Source organism: Elephas maximus, chromosome 11, assembly GCF_024166365.1.
Source record: "Elephas maximus indicus isolate mEleMax1 chromosome 11, mEleMax1 primary haplotype, whole genome shotgun sequence".
NCBI classification, from domain to species: domain Eukaryota; kingdom Metazoa; phylum Chordata; class Mammalia; order Proboscidea; family Elephantidae; genus Elephas; species Elephas maximus.
This window is the reverse complement of record NC_064829.1, coordinates 30,502,820-30,522,271: the sequence shown is the minus strand read 5'-3', so window position 1 is coordinate 30,522,271 and position 19,452 is coordinate 30,502,820. Positions and strand designations below refer to the sequence as shown.

General features: G+C 36.6%; 1 protein-coding gene across 4 annotated transcripts in view; it reads left to right on the top strand.

Annotated features, from left to right (window-relative positions):
• OSBPL1A (oxysterol binding protein like 1A) overlaps nt 1–19,452 on the top strand; it is a 256,420-nt gene that overhangs the window by 113,274 nt on the left and 123,694 nt on the right. For 3 of the 4 annotated variants that reach the window (XM_049901659.1, XM_049901658.1, XM_049901660.1), the window contains 2 exons: nt 300–381; nt 11,844–11,950. In XM_049901659.1, coding sequence (XP_049757616.1) covers nt 300–381; nt 11,844–11,950 — 189 coding nt within the window. The remainder of the gene's footprint in view (nt 1–299; nt 382–11,843; nt 11,951–19,452) is intronic. The other variant, XM_049901661.1, reaches the window with a different exon arrangement.

The window sequence follows — 19,452 nt, the reverse complement described above, 5'->3', positions numbered from 1 at the left end:
AGAAATGCAACTGTTCAGATATATATGGCATAGTGAGATATTAGTAGTAATTAATGAAATTGTGTGATCTCTGTACCGTAGATGTTGAATGTGTTTAGAATTTAGAGAGATTTATATCCATTCATCTGTATATGATTAACTAAATGTTATATTAAGGAAAGCTTCTCTTGCCTTTTTTTCTCTCTAAGGAATATAAAAGTCTCTATTATTGTGTGTCAATTCATGAACTAAAAAGTTTTGATAGAAACATTAAAGCAATGACATTTCGTCTAATTTTATCTTTTTTTTTTTTTTTCCAGAAAGCACAATCATGTCAACAGAGACTAGATAGGGAAATTTCCAGCTTTCTAAAAATGATTAAGGAGTGTGACATGGCTAAAGGTAAAAAAAACAAGCACAAGGACTACCAAAAAAAAAAAAACAAAACTCTTTGACACAACCCATTGTCATAGATATCGACTATACATTTTAGATAATTTTTGGTTTTGAATTCAAAGTTGTATTTCACTAAACTATTTTGAAATTTTAAAAATGCTATTTAAATTTTCTGGAAACCCTGGTGGTGTCATGGTTAAGTGCTACAGCTGTTAACCAAGAGGTTGGCAGTTCAAATCTGCCAGGCATTCCTTGGAAAGTCTATGAGCAGCTCTGTTCTGTCCTATAGGGTCACTGTGAGCTGGAATCAACTCAAGGGCGGTGAGTTTGGTTTGGTTTTGGTATTTAAATTTTCTTCTTACTAAGGAGACCTGCTTTATAGGTTACATATAGGTTTATTCTCTTAGGAAAAAGAAAAACAAACTTAAAATTAGCACACTAGGGTTGTAAATTCATTTTAGCTACTTAATGAGAATTCTGCTGATGAATCGCAGACAACTCGAGCTTTGGAGTCATACTGTTGTGGATTTAAATCCTTGTTCTGCCACTTACTAACTGTAACTTTGACTAGTACATTTACCTTCTCTGAGCCTTGGTGTCCCCATCTTTAAAATGAAGGAATTGGTTTTTCCCTGCTCTTGACCTTTTATGATTTCATGAATGTATATGTGACCCTGTCTTTATAGTCTAATTGATCTACCTTTCAGCAGTAACTTTTATGTTGTCATGCTCCATCAGGTATGAACTACCTAAAGTATAAATGGTCAAAGAATAAAACTTAAGTATTGAGAAAAAATTGTTTATTACTTTATATATTAAAAAATTATCACATTTCTTAGACTTTAGGCTTAGTCATGACGTGAATATAAATGACTAAAATATCATTGAATTAGTTCTCTGTGAATTTATGATTAACTGTCCATCGTAATCATGAGCTGATTTCCCTGAGCAGACTCTTAGATTCACGTTATAAGTGCCCAGGGAATGTGAAGAAATGTTAGTATTAGCGTAAATTGAGCATCAGTATTCTGTATCTCCCCAGATGTACCTTAGACTTTTTTTTTTTACTTCAGTTCGACATACACTTACTTATATCAGCAGGGATAGCTTTGGGAAGGACAACAGTTAATCATTTTCATTATTAATTGCAGGCTGGACTATTGTATTACTCTATTCATCCTCAGTGAACTAAAAAAAAAAAAAAAACAGCTTCATTAGCTATAACTCACATTAGATAAAAGTCATTCATTTAAGGTATACAATTCAGTGGTTTTTAGTATATTCACAGAATTGTGTGACCGTCACCATCCATGGACTTTTAAAACACCATCTTCACAAAGAACGCTCCAAAGTAAGAAGAGATACCAACAATGCTTAAAAGATGTTGAAAAGGCCCAGAGAAACATAAAGAGTAATTCATTTAACTTGGTTCAGAGCAAGAAATTGTATCAGAACTACACCTAAATTGTTTTTTTAAACCTTGAATCAAGTCCCTTGGTTCAGGTTATCTATATGACTCATAAAAAAATGGCATTTATGTCTATTAACAATGATTGAGCAGATTATTAATCCAATTTATAATCCAGGGACATTGTTTTTTCAAACTCTGTTACATATTATTCAACATATTTATGGGGTGAGGTTGGACGGATGGTCACCCATCAACTTAGTTTTCCAGGTGATATGTGTCCCATGCTCTTTCCAATATAAAACATAGCAATAATCTACAGATTGTATTATTTTATCTAGTATAATGGCAGATACGTATACCCCTTTATGTGCTTTCTTCTGTGCACTTTATTTATTCATTTATTTCTTAAACCAGCCTTACACAGTACCTACAATTTGCATGTCTGTGTTACAGATAAGTTGAGTCACAGAGAGCTTAGGTAACTTGCCAGAGGTCACACAGCTAGTAAATACCAGAGTCAGGGTTTGACTGCAGGCTAACTGGCTCCAGAGTCTGCTCTTCACCTATAAAACCAGACCCATTGCTGTCGAGTCGGTTCCAATTCATAGCAACTCTATATGACAGAGTAGAACTGCCCCACAGGGTTCCAAGGGGTGGCTGGTGAATTTGAACTGCTGCCCTTTTGGTTAGCTGCTGAGCTCTTAACCACTGCGCCATCAGGCTCCTTAAAGAATGTGGAATAAATCAGGAATTCTGTATTTACCTCTGAACGTTTTTTCTGTGAACTGGGAAAGTTTACAGATTTATAACTACATCTACAGTGAAAAGTAAAAATTTTTGAGGAAAATCACATTAGCTTGGCTGCTGTTATTTGGGTGTTGTTCAAATCGATGAGTTTAGCAATCATTCCTCATTGTCTCCCCTTCAGAAGTTCAGGAGTAGCGTTGGATTGATGTAAAGCAGAAGTTTCCAACTCACAACAAAAAATTTTTTTCTATCAATTTTTTCTTCTGTTTCCTCGTCCTGATGTTGTTTCTGGCGTTCCTCATCTCGAAGAATGCATCACCAATTTACCCATATTGACAGGCCCAAACTTTGGACTCACCTTAACTCCTCTGTATCCCTTACCCATTGTGTTGGTCAGTTCTGTCTTTCACATCTCTCTCCGCTTTGTTCACTCCTCTGTATCCCTCTTACAATACCCTAAAGCAGGGCGTGGCCATCCTTCCCGTAGATGCAGCAAGAACAACTTGACTGGTCACACGCCTTCAGTTTCGTATTCCTCCAATTCCCAAGATTCTTGAATCTTATTTATAACCTTACCTACCAGAAGCATTTACTGCCTTTTCACTGCCCTTAGGGTAGAATCTAGACTCCACCTTGATTTACCAGATGCTTCCTGATCTGTGTCTGCTCCCTTCAGGGGTGTCATTTCTTTCAGCTTTCTTCCTTTTACTTTTATCTTCACCACTAAACTTCTACCTCAGGGTCTTGGCAGATGTTGTTCCCATAGTGTTAAATACTTTTTCTCATCATTTACATGTATCTTCTTAGAACTTTCACTTCACTTCATTAAGATCAGCCTACTTGTTCTTACTTTGTGTTTCCAAATCTCCCTGCAGGCTCCTTATCTTAGCACTAATCAACCTTAAATGTACAGCTTTCTGTTTCCATTCCCCCCGCTCTGGGCAGGCCCGACCCCCTCAGGCCTTAGAAGCGGCTGGTAAGAGTAAGCAAAAGCGCAGGTCACACTAGGTGCGCCTATCGAGGCTCACTTACACCAGGACTGGAGAGGGGTGTCTACCAATCATCCAAACTTTCTTTCAGGCAGCAATGCAGAGAAGTTTAATAGGTGAGACAATGTGGTTATGAAACTAAGTGCATTATTACCCGTATTTCCTTCAGCCAAAGTCAGTTGGGGAAGACAGGCAAGCATCATCTTGGAAGCTTTCTCAAGCAGGAAGGCTTGAGTTAACTCTTTAATACATCATTAAGTGATTTGTCTCTTTGCCTTCTTTTGGCACAGATTCTGCCAACACTCCTCAGACCTTCCTGCAGGGTGGAGCTCTCCAGATCACTTGTTACTGTATCCTAATGACTGTGTATTTCATTGACCCTGTTTTTTTTTCCATAAGGTCATTGTCATAAGTGAGTAGTCCACTTCATCAACCCTATTTTTTCATAACGTCATTCTCATAAGTGAGGAATCCATTTCCAGGACAATCCAATCAGGAATTATATAAATCCAGTTATAACTGTTGCTGAGTTTGATTAAAATTTTTCCTTATTGCCTCTCTTCACTCTTATTCATAAAAGAGTGCAAAACACATTGCACAATTCTGGCTTCTTCTCTGTTTTATTTGTCTCCATAAGGCCTCCTTGACTGGTATTCTTCTAAATTTTCTAACATCATTCATTTTATTTTTTCCAACAAGTCTTGTTTTCCCTATTCCTAGTTAAAGGCTCCACCTCTGAAGTCCCTTTGATCAGTGCTATCCATTCAACAGTAATGTTTATTTTCTGTTTTAATAGTAGATGCAGATCCTCTCATTGATCATAATTCTAAAACTATCTTTGTCTCAGGATTAGTGTTTTCTATACATAATATAGATATTTTAGATATGCTTGTTTTATTGGGCATTACATTTAGCAGTAAAATGTTACTGATCCTTGCAGTTTCATTCCTAGGAATACACCCAAAAGACATCAAAGCAGAGACTCAAACAGAAACTTGTACACCAGTGTTCATTGTAGCACAAGAGCCAAAAGGTAGAAATAGCCCAAATGCCTATCAACAAATGACTAGATAAACCATGGTACATACATACAGTGAAATATTACTCAACCCTAAAGAGGAATGAAGTCCAAATACATGTTACAGCATGGATGAACCTTGAAAACATTATGCTGAGTGAATTAAGTCAGTCACAAGAGGAAAACCATTGTATGATCCAACTTATATGAAATATCTTGAATAGGAAAGCATACAGAGACCAAAGTTTATTAGTGGGTACCAAGGGCAGGCAAGCAAGGGGAAAAGGAGGACCCAATGTTTAGGAAACGCTGAGCTTTTGTTAAGGGTGATGGAAAAAATTAGGAACAAATAAGGGTGATGAACTTGATGAACATAATGTCACTGAATTGTACGTGTGAAGATTGTCGAAGAGGCAAATGTTCTGTTAAATATATATTAACAAAAAAAATTGTTGGTTCCTCAAGATCCAACTGAAGTCCCACCTCTTTCTTCAAATTTCCCTTGATTACTCAAGCCCATAATGAAAGCTTCCTTCTCTGAATATTTGACTTTTTTTTTTTTAATATATGCACAACTTGTTTTCTATTTATGTTTTCTAACAACCCTGGTGTTATCTTTTATTCTCATTGAATTCATGCATTAACTTTGTTAATACCTGTTACTTTGTCCTGTAAATTTTATATCTTCCACTACAACTAATGTAAGTATATACATCAATTGTAGTGGAAGTTTTTAGAGGAGTAGTTGGTTTTTATGTGTATATGTCTTTTTCTCCATTTTAAGGAAAGAGTACTAATTCTTTTGAGGCATTAACTGCAATTTCATATAAAAATCAGTTTTTTAAATGCCTTCTTATCTGATGTAGGTTAAATGATATGTCTTTCATGTACATAGGCATATAGTCAGTGACATCTTTTTCTCACCACAAAAGAGAAATTATCTCATTTTGATATTTTCTTTTATTTCCTACAATATTTAACTTTGTCACTAGATATCTTAGTTATTAGATTATGTATTCTCTCTACTGTTTGTTTTTAATTTTCTTAAAAAACAAAGCTAGCACCATTATCAGAAGGGTAAGAGTAAGGAAATGAAATGCTATTATACTTTTTCTTTTTAATTTTAAAGATCCTCTGCCAAATGATAGAAATATTTTGCGTAGTGAAGAGTTGAAAACAGGCAAAATATAGTTACTTGTACCTCAAATAAAAAACAGTGTAGTTAAAGATCATCTATTTCTTAAAAACCAAAGACACAAGGGAAAGATTAGTCCAAAGAACTAATGGACCACAACTACCACAGCCTCCACCAGACTGATTCCAGCAAAACTAAATGGTGCCTGGCTACCACCACTGACTTTTCTGACAGGGAGCACAGTAGAGGGTCCCCAACAGAGCTGAAGAAAAATGTAGAACAGAATTTTAACTCAGAAAAAAAAAAAAAGGCCAGACTTACTGGTCTGACAGAGACTGGAGAAAACCCAAGAGTATGGCCCTGGGACACCATTTTAACTCCTGAGGTTCACCCTTCAGTCAAAGATTAGACAGGCCCATACAACAAAATGAAACTAAATGGGCACAGCAGCCCAGAGGCAAAGACAAGGCAGGAGGAGACAGGAAAGCTGGAAATGGGAAACCCAAAGTCGAGAAGGGGAGAGCGTTGACATGTCATGGGATTGGCATCCAGTGTCACAAAACAATATGTATAATAATTAATGAGAAACTAGTTTGCTCTGTAAACCTTCATCTAAAGTACAATTAAAAAAAAAAAAAAAGAGGAAAAAAAAAGATTATTTCTTAAGCCCTAATCAACCAACCTGTAGTAATATAAATGAAAATGTTTGCAACTTATCATGTTTTTAAAACTTAAACATAGTAATTCTTATGATTATAAAATAATGCATCTAAAACCATTTGAACTTTATATGCAAACTGTGAAAGTAAAATATTTTGTTAGTGTCTTTATTCTTTTATAAAGATTTGAGTGTTTTTTAATACAAAGCTCAGTGCACTGTGTTCAGGGAATTAAACAGGTTTAGCGTTCCCAGAGGGTAGCAGAGATGTAACACACACACAATACCGCACTTCCCCTATTACAAGCGTATGTGACTGCTGTTGGAGTCGAGAGAGTTCACATCACACAGTGATATTTAGAGAGCCCTTCATGGAGAGGTTGGCATTTGTACAGGGCCTTGAGAGAAAGAAAAATTTTTAGTTAAGTAGGGAAAGTTTCAAATCTGAATAATTATTATTTCCAGTAATTAGGGAAGAGGGAACAACTTGAACAAAAGCCTAGAGGCAGTGAAGTAGAAGGATATTTCTAGGCTAACAGATATTTCCAGGAAAAGTCTGGCTGTAGCTGATTCAGTTTATGGAGTCTTAAATGTTGGGCTAGGGAGCGTAGGCTTTGTTCTCCATTAGGAGGACAATGAAGGTAGTCTGTATTAGAGTTTAGTTTGTTAGTGTAGCAAGAAACAAGTACTTCCCCACTAGTTTTAAAACTTACCCAATTAAAAACTCTACAGTGTAATCCTGAAAAACAACAGATGGTGAGCTTTTTATACCTGTCTCTAAAGTTTTTTTTTAAGCTTTTCACATATGATCTTCTAGCAGCTTTTATAAGTTAAAAACAATTTTTAGTAAACTAAAAATAACTTTTTTCCTGAAAACGAAGAGTATCAGATTCTTACAGTAGGCAAAATAAAGTAACATACTGACCTTTTCTGTTTATTCAGTCCGTCTTAGTATCTAAATATTAAATGGTTAAGACATGTTTGCAGTTATTCCCAGATGGCAACTTTTCTAGAAACTGCACCATTTTATTTTTTATATAATGTTATAAAACACCATCATATAAGAAGCATACCAATGTGAACCGAATGGTCTGTGATGCACTGCACTAGTATATTTGCCAAGATTCATCAGTTCCTACTTTGTGCCACTGAACGAGCTAATATTTATTTGAAAATCATGTTTTAATGCTAGATTATCAGAGAAATTAGATAACTTTGGCTTTATTATTCTGTCAACAGTGGATTCACACACACACACACAAAAAATATGTCTTTCTACATATCATTTAGAATCTTTTGGAAGTTTGCAGAATCAGTTTTCGTTAAAACTTATAAGCATTCCTAAAAATTTGTTTTTGACGTTGAATGTTTATATTAATCAACAAGTATCTAACATATGAAATAATCTAAAACATAGAATTGTAGATGATTAAGCATGTGATGATATTTAATAAAAGAAATATATCCATGAATGATTATATTCCTATCTTCTTATCATTTGTGCCATGAAAGTGAAAAATTACTAGATTACCTCCAAAATTTATAGAAGGCAGTGCCTATATCTGTTTTTTCTTGTACACTCTTCACAGTACATGGTTCACAGCTCTTTGTGAGACATCTGCTGAGATACTGTTTAAGTCATATGGCATCTAGCATATGGTATTTGTTGTGGATTGAATTGTATCCCCAAAAACTATGTGTTCTAAATTCTAATCTCTATACCTGTGGTTACAGTCTTATTTGGGAATGGGTTTTCCTCGGTATGTTAATAAGACAAGATTAATGTAGAGTGTGTCTTGAGTCAATTTCTTAGAAAATATAAAAGCAGATTAAGGAAGCAGAGATGGGGGAGAGAGATGCCAAGCCACAAGAAGATCACCCAGGAGCAGAAGCTCAAAGAGACAAGGACCTTCCTCCAGAGCCGACAGAGACAGAAAGCCTACCCCTAGAGCCAGCACCCTGAATTCAGACTTCTAGCCTCCTAAATTGTGAGATAATAAATTTCTGTTTGTTAAAGCCACCCACTTGTGGTATTTCTGTTACAGCGGTACTAGGTAACTAAGACAGTACTCTTCTTTTGCTGTTTAGCAATTAAATACAGAATAAATCTTCACAATGTGTATCAAAGATTCAAACTGCAGAATAAAGTATGTAAAGTCAGATTTATTTTAGAATTAATAATTTTCAATTGGGTTTTATTAAGGATAGCTAACAATAGGAAACTGTTCTATAAGATGAAAAAAATGATAAAATATGACTTGGTCCTAATACCCAGTTATTGAGGAATGGTGGTTCATACCTTTTTTCATTCACTCTCACCATTTCCTTTTGTTGCCTACCTTTGCCTTATGAAATTTGAGAAATGACTTTTCAAAGAAAAGGACTTTGCTTAAATAAATCACATTCATATAGAACATATGGAAAAGAGAAAAAGAAGAAAAATATTCATAGATTTATTGCCCAGAAATGACTATGTATAATTTGATGTATGTTCTTCGTAGATTTGTTCTGATAGCTTGTGTGATGTTGAGTGACATAATCTTACACTTTAATTTCCTCTCATACTATCGTTTCATTTCCCATTTGAAAATTTTCCTGTCTTGATGGACCCAGCATTTTATGGGCTCATGTTTGCAATTTGCTGGTGTGTGGATTTGCTTGATACCTTTTGTTTATTGATCTCGTTTACTATGTTTTAAGAACATTAAGTAAGTCAGTGATTATTTGATATACAGAGGATGGTATAGGTTTAATTATTTGTCTTTCTCCTTTTAGGTTTTTTTTTTAATGAAAATTTTCTTAAATGTTACAATTTTTATTTGATAAAAGAGACAAATTTAAAGGATCCTAATGTGTAATTGATAAAAAAAGTCAGAATCTATTTCAACTAATTATGTATCTCTTACACTGCTCTGGGCAGGATATGACATTTTGCTTGTTTTTTAAGTAATAATGTGTGTATTTTCCTCTTTCTAGCATTATTTTTTTTAATTTAAAATTTTTTACACTGTGAATTTCCCATGTCCATTTGGGTAGGTTTCCTTTCTCTTCCTGCCTTCTAGTCTTTGCTTTCTGGGAGGTGTCGTGAAAGTGTCTAGGAATGACTGCCTTGGTCAGGTTGCGCTGACTTCCCCTACATTGTGTGTTATCTTTCCCTTCACCAAAGTTAACACTTGCCTACTATCTAGTTAGTGATTTCCCCTCCCCATGCACCTCCTCCCTCGTTACCATCACAGACTGTTTTTTGCTGTGTCAGCCTTTTCTTGGATTTTTATAAAAGCGATCTCCTACAGTATTTGTCCTTTTGTGATTGACTTATTTCACTAACCATAATGCCTTTGAGATACATCCATGTTGTGAGATATTTTGTTGCTCCATCATTGTTCTTTATCATTGCTTAGTATTTCATTGTGTGTATGTACCATCATTTGTTTATCCATTCATCTGTTGAAGAGCACTTAGGTTGTTTTCGTATTTTTGCTATTGTGAGTAATGTTGCAGTAAACATGAGTGTACATATGTCTGTTCCTGTGATGGCTCTTATTTCTCCAGGATATAGTCCCAGGAGTGGGATTACTGGATCGTATAGTATTTCTGTTTCTTTTTAAGAAAGTACAATTCTGTTTTCCATAGTGGTTGTACCATTTTACAGTCCTTACAGCAGTGCATAAGAGTTTCATTCTCCCCACAACCTCTTCAACATTTATTTTCTTTTTTTTTTTAATGGAAAAATGGGTTAAGATTTTCTTTAGGGAAGCAGGTGTCTTGATCACCTAGTGCTGCTATAACAGAAATACCACAAGTGGATGGCTTCAACGAAGAAAAATTTATTCTATCACAGTCCAGTAGTCTATAAGTCCAAATTCAGGGTATCAGCTCCAGGGGAAGGCTTTCTGTCTCTGTTGGCTCTGGAGGAAGGTCTTTGTTATCAATCTTCCCTTGGTCTAAGAGCTTCTCCCTGTAGGAACTTCAGGTCCAAAGGATGTGCTCTGCTCCTATCACTTCATTGGGTTCTTGGCCAACAAATGCCTGGAGGCACCTCATGCCACCAGCGAACTTCAGCCGGAAGACACTCGGCTCTCTTTGTCCATGGGTTGGCAAGCTTACCTCCACTGATAAGTGCCCAGAGGCACCCCATTCCACCAGGAAGCCTCCTGGACATGGACGCTCAGCTCTCTCACTCTGTGGGTCTGCTCCAGTACTGTCTGGCACTGGTCTCTTGGTTGTGCTGCTGCCAGTCCTCTGCTGTTGCTGGTCCTCTGCTGTTGCCGGTCCTTTGCTGCTGTTTCTCACCATCTGTGCCATCTCCGGTGTTAACAGTTCACTTAAGTTCCTTCCAAGTCTTCCATCCATTCACAGTTTCAAAACTGCTTCCACATTGTAGGTATCTGTTAGAGCAGCATCGTGCTCCTGGTACCAAATTCTGTCTTGGTCATGTAGTGCTGCTATAACAGAAATACTACAAATAGATGGCTTCAACAAAGAAAAATTTATTCTATCACAGTCCAGTAGGCTACAAGTCCAAATTCAGGACATCAGCTCCAGGGGAAGGCTTTTATCTCTCTTGGCTCTGGAGGAAGGTCTTTGTTATCAATCTTCCCTTGGTCTAGGGTCTTCTCTGTGTAGAAACCTCAGGTCCAAAGGATGTGCTCTGCTCCTATCACTGCTTTCTTGGTGGTATGAGTCCTTGTCTCTCTGCTGATCTCTCTTTTATATCTCAAAAGAGATTGGCTTAGGACACAATCCAATCTTATAGATCTCATCAACATAACTGCCACTAATCCTTCTCATTAACACTATAGTGATAGGAATTTACAACACACAGGAAGATCACAGAATGGTGGACAGTCACACAATACTGGGAATCATGGTCTAGCCAAATTGACAGATACTTTGGGGGGACACAATTCAATCCATGACAGCAGGGGAGATACTGATACTCCCGTTTTTGTTTTTGCTTTCAACACATACAAAAGGTACAGGATCTCTGAAGAGATACTCTTTTGAGGAGAAAAAGACCTGTTTATGCTAAACAGTTGTCTGAATAAGAACTAGAGGAGGCTGAGTTAATGCTGCCTTCAGAAATATTAGACATCTTGTCAGCTGTAAAGGATTTTTGTCTCTTTTGAGCACTTTGCTTTTGAATAAAATTATTTAGTGTAGAATTCCATGAAAGCAAATGTTAGTGTTTTATAAATAGTGCTATCAATCTTACTTGTTAGGTACTTAAATATTATGGTACTACTTATTGCTGTAAACCTTTTTTAGTCTTGGCTCTCCTCCTCGTAGGGTATCTAGGTATCCAGGACAGGATCCTTTGCACCACCTTATATGCCATGCACACAGTGGGTGCTTAATAATGATGCTCAGTGAACACGTTACATGGTTTACTTAAAACAACTGGGAAGAAGCATGAAGTTGGTAGATATAAAAAATATTTTCGTGGTCTTAGTTCGTTTTAAGATTACTTAAAATCCCACTCATTTTATTTATTTATCTTGTATGTATAGAAATGCTTCCATCATTTCTTCAGAAAGTTGAAGTTGTCTCTGAAGCATCCAGAGAAACTTGTGTAGCTTTGAGTGATTGCCTTAATCTCTTCACTAAACAAGAAGGGGTAAGTAGTTTGAATTGAATTTTTTTTTAATCATCATGTAGGTGTCATAAACTTGATCATCCAATAAATCACTGCTTTGAAATTGGCCAAAAGTAGGAGAAAATGGTATTAACAAGGAAAATAAAAGCTTTGGTTTTCACCAAAATTTAGAACTTAATTGACTTTTGATTTGAAACCCTGGTGGTGTACTGGTTAAGAGCTACAGCTGCTAACCAAAAGGTTGGCAGTTCGAATCCACCAGCTGCTCCTTGGAAACCACATGGGGTAGTTCTACTCTGTCATATAGGGTTGATATGAGTCGGAATCGACTCGACGGCAGTGGGTTTTTTTTGTTTTTTTACTTTTGATTAGCCAGGGTAATTCTACAGTAACTTCTCTTTGTATCATTTGAATTTACTTAAAATGTAGTGGTATTTAACAGGTATGTATAAAAGTTGATCTACTCAGGGTTGTGACAGTGTAATAAAAAGGGGTGAAAATATTCTAGAAATAGAAAATCTTTATACGAAAAAGATACAATACTAATATTTGGAAAAGAGAGTACTATCATACTTCCTGTGTAAACAGAGCTCAGTAGACACCTTATATATTTTTTGTGTTCCTTTTCTTTTGTACTCTCCCTTTCAAATACTTGCCATTTGCTTTTCCCGAAATATGAGTAAGAATGTTGTACTTTTCCGTTAGTAATTCCTCGTCTAAGGGCTAAAAAGTTGTAAAGATGTCTTTTGATTGCCTGAGCTTAGATTTATCCTTTTTTTTCCCCCTTATGATTTTAATGCAAGACAAGTGAGAATAAGCTCTCTTCTTCCATTTTGTTCATTTCTACATCTGTGTTTAAACATCAACTTATTTTTTTGATTATTGTTGTTGTTGTCAGTTGCTGTTGAGTCATTTCCGACTCCTGTTTACCCCGTATGTGCAGAGTAGAACCAGGCCATAGAGTTCTCAAGGCTCTGACCTTGGGAAGCAGATCCCAGGCCTGTCTTCAGGGTGCCTCCGTGTGTGTTCAAACCACCGGTCTTTCAGTTAGTACCACCCAGGGACTCCTGTTTTTTAGATTAAATTAAGATACCAAATTTCTTACTCTTATTACAGTTTATTTGTACATTTTGGCTAGAGATTAGGTTTTAGTAAAATGGGATAGATGAAAATATCTTTAAATGTATTTCGCTTATATGAAAGAGCTGAAATTATATTTTTCCCATAATCAGAACAGAAGTCTTTGGAATTAATATAAATATTTTAAAATACTACGTTTTTTATATTGTACCACAAATTCCACATTAGTTTATTTGGAGAATGTGAAAAAAATATGTAAATAATCTGCATTCATTTGAAATAAAATTACAGACATTCTTTTACAGAACTCTGTTAACCATCCTAGGAAAACAGTTGCTTATTCTAATACTGTTGAAAAATGTCCCTTCTCAGCATTCCTGTTTTTGATGATTTGTAAATTTCTCATTCTGGTTTATTTAAATGAGAAATGATGTAGCACCTAGATAAATCTGACTGGGATGGTGTTGCAGAGCATCTTCGAAATGAGAAAATTATGATTTCATTGGATTCCTGTGGTATTTTTAGTATATTGTCAAATGAAATTTAATTCACATCTCTTATGTGGTACCTGATGGATGTATTGGTATTTTTTAGTTCTAGAGATACAAGGTCTTGAGGCTGAATGCTAGATTAGTACGTGTTTAATTTCTGGAGAAGCCAACTCTGCTAATTTTTAAACTCTTTGTTTAAAAAATAGCCTAGGTCAGCACCTCTGTTTGTGAAAATCTAAATGTACAAGTGTATTAGCCTAAAGTTAATTGTTGTCTAATGAAAATGTATTTGACTATTTGTGGAGTGAATGTTTTGTTTTCATCCTCGCTACTTATTGAAATGACGACGGGCTGATTCATTTCTCTAACCCTAAATCTTTCAAATAAGGAGGACCATATAAAGAAACACTGGTCTTGTAATCTAATAGGCCTGTTTTGAATCCCAGCTTACCTCTGAACAGCTGTGGGACCTCAGGCAAGTTTCTGTAAATGGAAATATATAAACATCTCAGGTGTGGGGATCAAATGCATATAGATGAATAATATGAATATTAGCATACTGCCTGGCACATAGGATTTATCTAGTACATGGTATTTATTATTTCAAACTTTCATAGTATCTTTAAGATTTCTTCTCAGTAATTCTATGAAATACTAACTCTGTGAGGCCCTTCGTAGAATCCATGGATTTCCTTCTGAGAAATAAGATTATAGACAATGAGAAGGCCTCAAAAGTATTTGGAAGGTAAGTGGCAACATTGAGGTTAGTCTTTCAGATGCCGAAGAATTGCAGCATAGGAATTTAATGGCTTAATTGAGGTCAGAGTGGAAAAGTTATGTACTGTAACACTGTATATATCTAGCCTCATTAAATTATGTTTCTATTATTTGGAAATTTTATTTGAAGAACATTGATGGTCACGCAGACCTGGGCCTTATTCCTGGCTCTGCTGTTTAGTCTCTCTTCGCCTCAGTTTGTAAATATAACCTCCTTTTTAAAATGATGACCAAGCAGAAAGGATTGTTTTGAAGAGGAAATGAAATCATGTTGGTAACATACCTTGTGTAGTACCTGGCACGTAATAGGGATCCAAGAGATGTAAATCACCCCAGCCCCCACAGCAGCAAAACAGGTTGTATTCTCCTCTCTTTTCATGGACATTATTATAAGATGTTACATATTTCTTAAACTAAAATTTGTAAACTGAATTTCATCTTTTCTAGGTGCCTCAGGATTGTGCTTTTGTGTATTAATAATTATACTGTGCCTTAATACAGAGATGCCTGTAGAGGCTGTTTATAGGACTGTGTGATTCTCTACTCAGTGGCCCTATCCTGCTAATGCTTTTTAAATTCTTGTTTGCTCTTTGTGGCTTTTTATAAACTACATCACTTCGTATTTAGGTCAATTGGGTACTTATTTTTTGCAGTGGAATACTGATTTACTCTTTCTAATCTGCTGTTTATTAAAAAGAAAGCCAGATAACCAAATTTGGTAAAATTATGTCCACAGTAAGAGTAAGTTGGCTCTGAATGAAAATTTTAGGGGATTTACAATGAGTAAAGGCCCTGGTGTCTGGATTTTGTATCTTCTGTTTCTGTGGTACATGGGTGTTTGGGCATATTTGGGGATGTTCTGATATGACCTAGATAATTGAGGTTCCTATATGACCTCTAGATACATGAGGTTTTATCGTAGGCAGATTTTATTCGTAAGTAAAACTACTTACACTAGTCAAAAATTATAATACATAAAATAAGCTGTAAAGTTTGTGATTGATCTAAAGAGAAACTTGTGTTTTTAGAGTGGAGTACTCAGAAACATAATATAGCCGGATGTTACTGCTTTTTTTTTTTTGTTTTGTTTTTAACATTGTTAGTCCTGTTCAAAAGCCTAGAAACTCCTTTCATGAATCATTTTTATGTCCACAGTTTTCCTCACCAAAGGGTGGTATCAAGTGGTTGAAGTGTCACATAGAAGCCACTGTTGATATCCCTCTTGTTTTGTGTATCGTCAAGCTCCCCTAGATATTAGTCAAATCTGTTTTTCCAATTTAGGAACTTACCTATTTAAAGTCATGGAAGATGGGCCAGTGAAAATCTTATGTGTACTAGCAGAACATTGTCTGATATAGTGATGCAAGACGAGCCCCTCAGGTTAGAAGGCACTCAAAATATTGTTGGGGAAGAGCTGCCTCCTCAAAGAAGAGTTGACCTTAATGACATGGATGGAGTAGAGCCTTTGGGACCTTCCTTAACCAATGTGGCATGACTTAAAATGAGAAGAAATAGTTGCAAACGTGCATTAGTAATCAGGACATGGAATGGATGATGTATGAATGAAGGAAAGTTGGAAGTTGGCAAAAATGAAATGGAGTGCATAAAGATCGATATCTTAGGCATTAGTGAGCTGAAATAGACTGGTATTGGCCGTTCTGAATCAGACAATCATATGGTCTACTATGCCAGGAATGACAGATTGAAGAGGAATGGCATTGCATTCATCAACAAAAAGAACATATCAAGATCTTTCCTGAAATACAGCACTGCCAGTGATAATATCTTTACATCTACATGGAAGACCAGTTACTATGACTATTATTCAAATTTATGCACCAACCGCTAATGCCAAAGATAAAGAAATTGAAGATTTTTACCAACTTCTGCAGTCTGAAATTGATCAAACATGTAATCACAATGCATTGATAATTATTGGTGATTAGAATGTAAAAGTTGAAAACGAAGAAGGATGAATAGCTGGAAAATACGGCCTTGGTGGTAGAAATGATGCTGGAGATTGGGTGATAGTATTTTGCAAGAAATACCTTTTTTCAACAACATAAACAGCAACCATACATGTGGACCTCGCCAGAGGGAATACACAGAAATCACCATCGACTACATCTGTGGAAAGAGATGATGGAAAAGCTCATTAACATCAGTCAGAACAGGGCCAAGGGCCATCTGTGAAATAGACCATCAATTGCTCATATGCAAGTTCAAGTTGAAGCTGAAAAAAATTAAGGCAAGCCCACAAGAGCTAAAGTATGATCTTGAGTATATCCCACATAAATTTGGAGACCATCTCAAGAATAGACTTGATACCTTGAACACTAATGGTAGACGGTTAGGTAAGTTGTGGGAGGATGACATCAAGGAAATTATGCATGAAGAAAGCAAAAGGTCATTCCTTAAAAAGAGACGAAAGAAAGAAAAGACCAAAATGGATGTCAGAAGAGACTCTGAAACTTGCTCTTGAACGTAGAGTAGCTAAAGCAAAAGGAAGAAACCATGAAGTAAAAGAGCTGAACAGAAGATTTCAAAGGGTGACTCGAGAAGACAGAGTGAAGTATTATAATGACTTGTGTAAAGACCTGGAGTCAGAAAACCAAGCGGGAAGAAGACACGTGACTTTTCCTAAGCTGAAGAAGTGAAGAAAAAATTCAAGCCTTGTGTTGCCATATTGAAGGATTCTATAGGCAAAGAATTGAATGATGCAGGAATCATCAAAGATGGAAGGAATATACAGAGTCACTGTATCAGAAAGATTTGGTTGACTTTCAGCCATTTCAGGAGGTGTCATATAATCAAGAACCAATGGTACTGAAGGAAGAAGTCAAAGCTGTATTGACGGTATTGGCAAAAAAAAAAAACAACAAGGCTCTAGGAATTGACAGAATTCCAATTGAGGTGTTTCAGCAAATGGATGCAATGTTAGAAGCACTCATTTGTCTATACCAAGATGTTTGGAAGAGAGCTACCTGGCCAACTAACTGAAAGAGATCCATGTACGTGCCCATTCCAAAGAAGGGTGATCTAGCGGAATGTGAAAATTAACAAACGATATCATTAACATCGACAGGGGACTCCCAGAAATTCAAGCTGGATTCAGAAGAGGACATGGAATGAGGGATATAATTGTTAATGTCAAATGGATCTTGGCTGAAAGCAAAGAATAGTAGAAAGATGTTCACCTATGTTTCATTGACGATGTGAAAGCATTCAGCTGTGTGGATAATAACAAATTATGGATTACATTGTGAAGAATGGGAATTCTGGAACACTTAATTGTGCTCATGAGAAACCTGTACATAGACCAAGAGGCAGTCATTCGACCAGAACAAGGAGATAATAGATGGTTTAACTAAAAAAAAAAAAAAAAAAAGTATGTGTCAGGGTCATATCCTTTCATCGTACTTACTTAATCTGTATGTTGAGCAAATAATCCGAGAATCTGGACTATATGGAGAAGAATGGGGCCTCAGGATTGGTGGAAGATTCATTAATAACCTGTCATATGCAGATGACACAACCTTGCTTCCTGAAAATGAAGACAACTTGAAGCACTTACTGAAGATCAAAGACTACAGCCTTCAGTATGGATTATACCTCGACATAAAGAAAACAGAAATGCTCATAACTGGACCAATAAGCAACATCATGATAAACAAAGAAAATATTGAAGTTGTCAAGGACTTCATTTTACTTGGATTCACAATCAATGCCCATGGAAGCATTGGGCAAATCTGCTGCAAAAGACCTCTCTAGTATTAAAAAGCAAAGTTGTCGCTTTAAAGAGCAAAGGTGGTCTGACCCAAGCCATGGTGTTTACTATCGCCTTATATGCATGTGAAAGCTGGATAATGAATAAGGAAAACTGAAGAAGAATTGATGCCTTTGAATAATGGTGTTGGCAAAGAATACTGAATAGACCATGGACTGCCAGAAGAATGAACAAATCTGTTTTGGAAGGAATATAGCCAGAATGCTCACATACTTTGGACGTGTTATCAGGAGGGATCAATCCCTGGAGGAGGACATCATGTTTGGTAAAGTAGAGGGTCAGCGAAAAAGAGGAAGACCCTCACCAAGGTGGATTGACACAGTGGCTGCAGCAGTGGGCTCAGGCATAACAATTGTGAGGATGGCACTGGAGCAGGTAGTGTTTTCTTCCGTTGTATGTAGGGTCGCTGTGAGTCAGAAGCAACTTGAAGGCACCTAACACAACACACACATACGCATGTGAAAGCTGGACAGTAAATAAGAAAGACCGAAGAAATATTGATGCCTTTGAATTACAGTGTTGGTGAAGAACATTGAGTATACCACAGACTGCCAGAAGAACAAATAAATCTGTCTTGGAAGAAGTAAAGTCAGGATGCTTCTTAGCAGTGAGAAGAATGGCAAGACTTCATCTCAGGCACTTTGGACGTGTTATCAGGAGAGGCCAGTCCCTGGAGAAGAGGATTGTGTTTGGTAGAGAGTCAGTGGAAAAGAAGAAGACCCTCAGTGAGATGGATTGACACAGTGGCTGCAACAATGGGCTCCAACATAGCAACAATTGTGAGAATGGCAGCCTTTTGTTCTGTTATACATATAGTCACTATGAGTTGGAACCAGCTCGACAGCACCTCAACCTGAACAACAACTCACTTATAAAATATTCCATTCTTTCATGTTTAATCTCTTGACAGCTAAACAGATGTGACCCGAGTATATGATTGGGTGATAGTGCTAAATTTGTAGGGTAATGGGAAGAGTCAGACTCTAACTTGGAACCACGTGTTGCTGCTCTGAACAGGATGCAGATATCTGTGGAGAGAAATCATGCACTCGTGTGGATTTATAACTACAAATTCCATGGAGTCTAATAAATTATTTTAGCTTCCTATGCTTCCCATGGAAACCCTGGTGGCGTGGTGGTTAAGAGCTACCGCTGCTAACCAAAAGGTTGGCAGTTCGAATCCACCAGGCGCTCCCTGGAAATTCTTTAGGGCAGTTCTACTCTGTCCTATAGGGTCACTTTGAGTCGGAATCTACTCCAGGGCAGTGGGTTTTTTTGGATGCTTCCCAGCAGCCCTTTAGTCATTTTGGATCCCTAATTTCTTTTGTTTCCTAATGTTTAAAATACCTCTTTCAGGCCTTGCCCCCTCTCTAAAGCTCTCCTCTCTA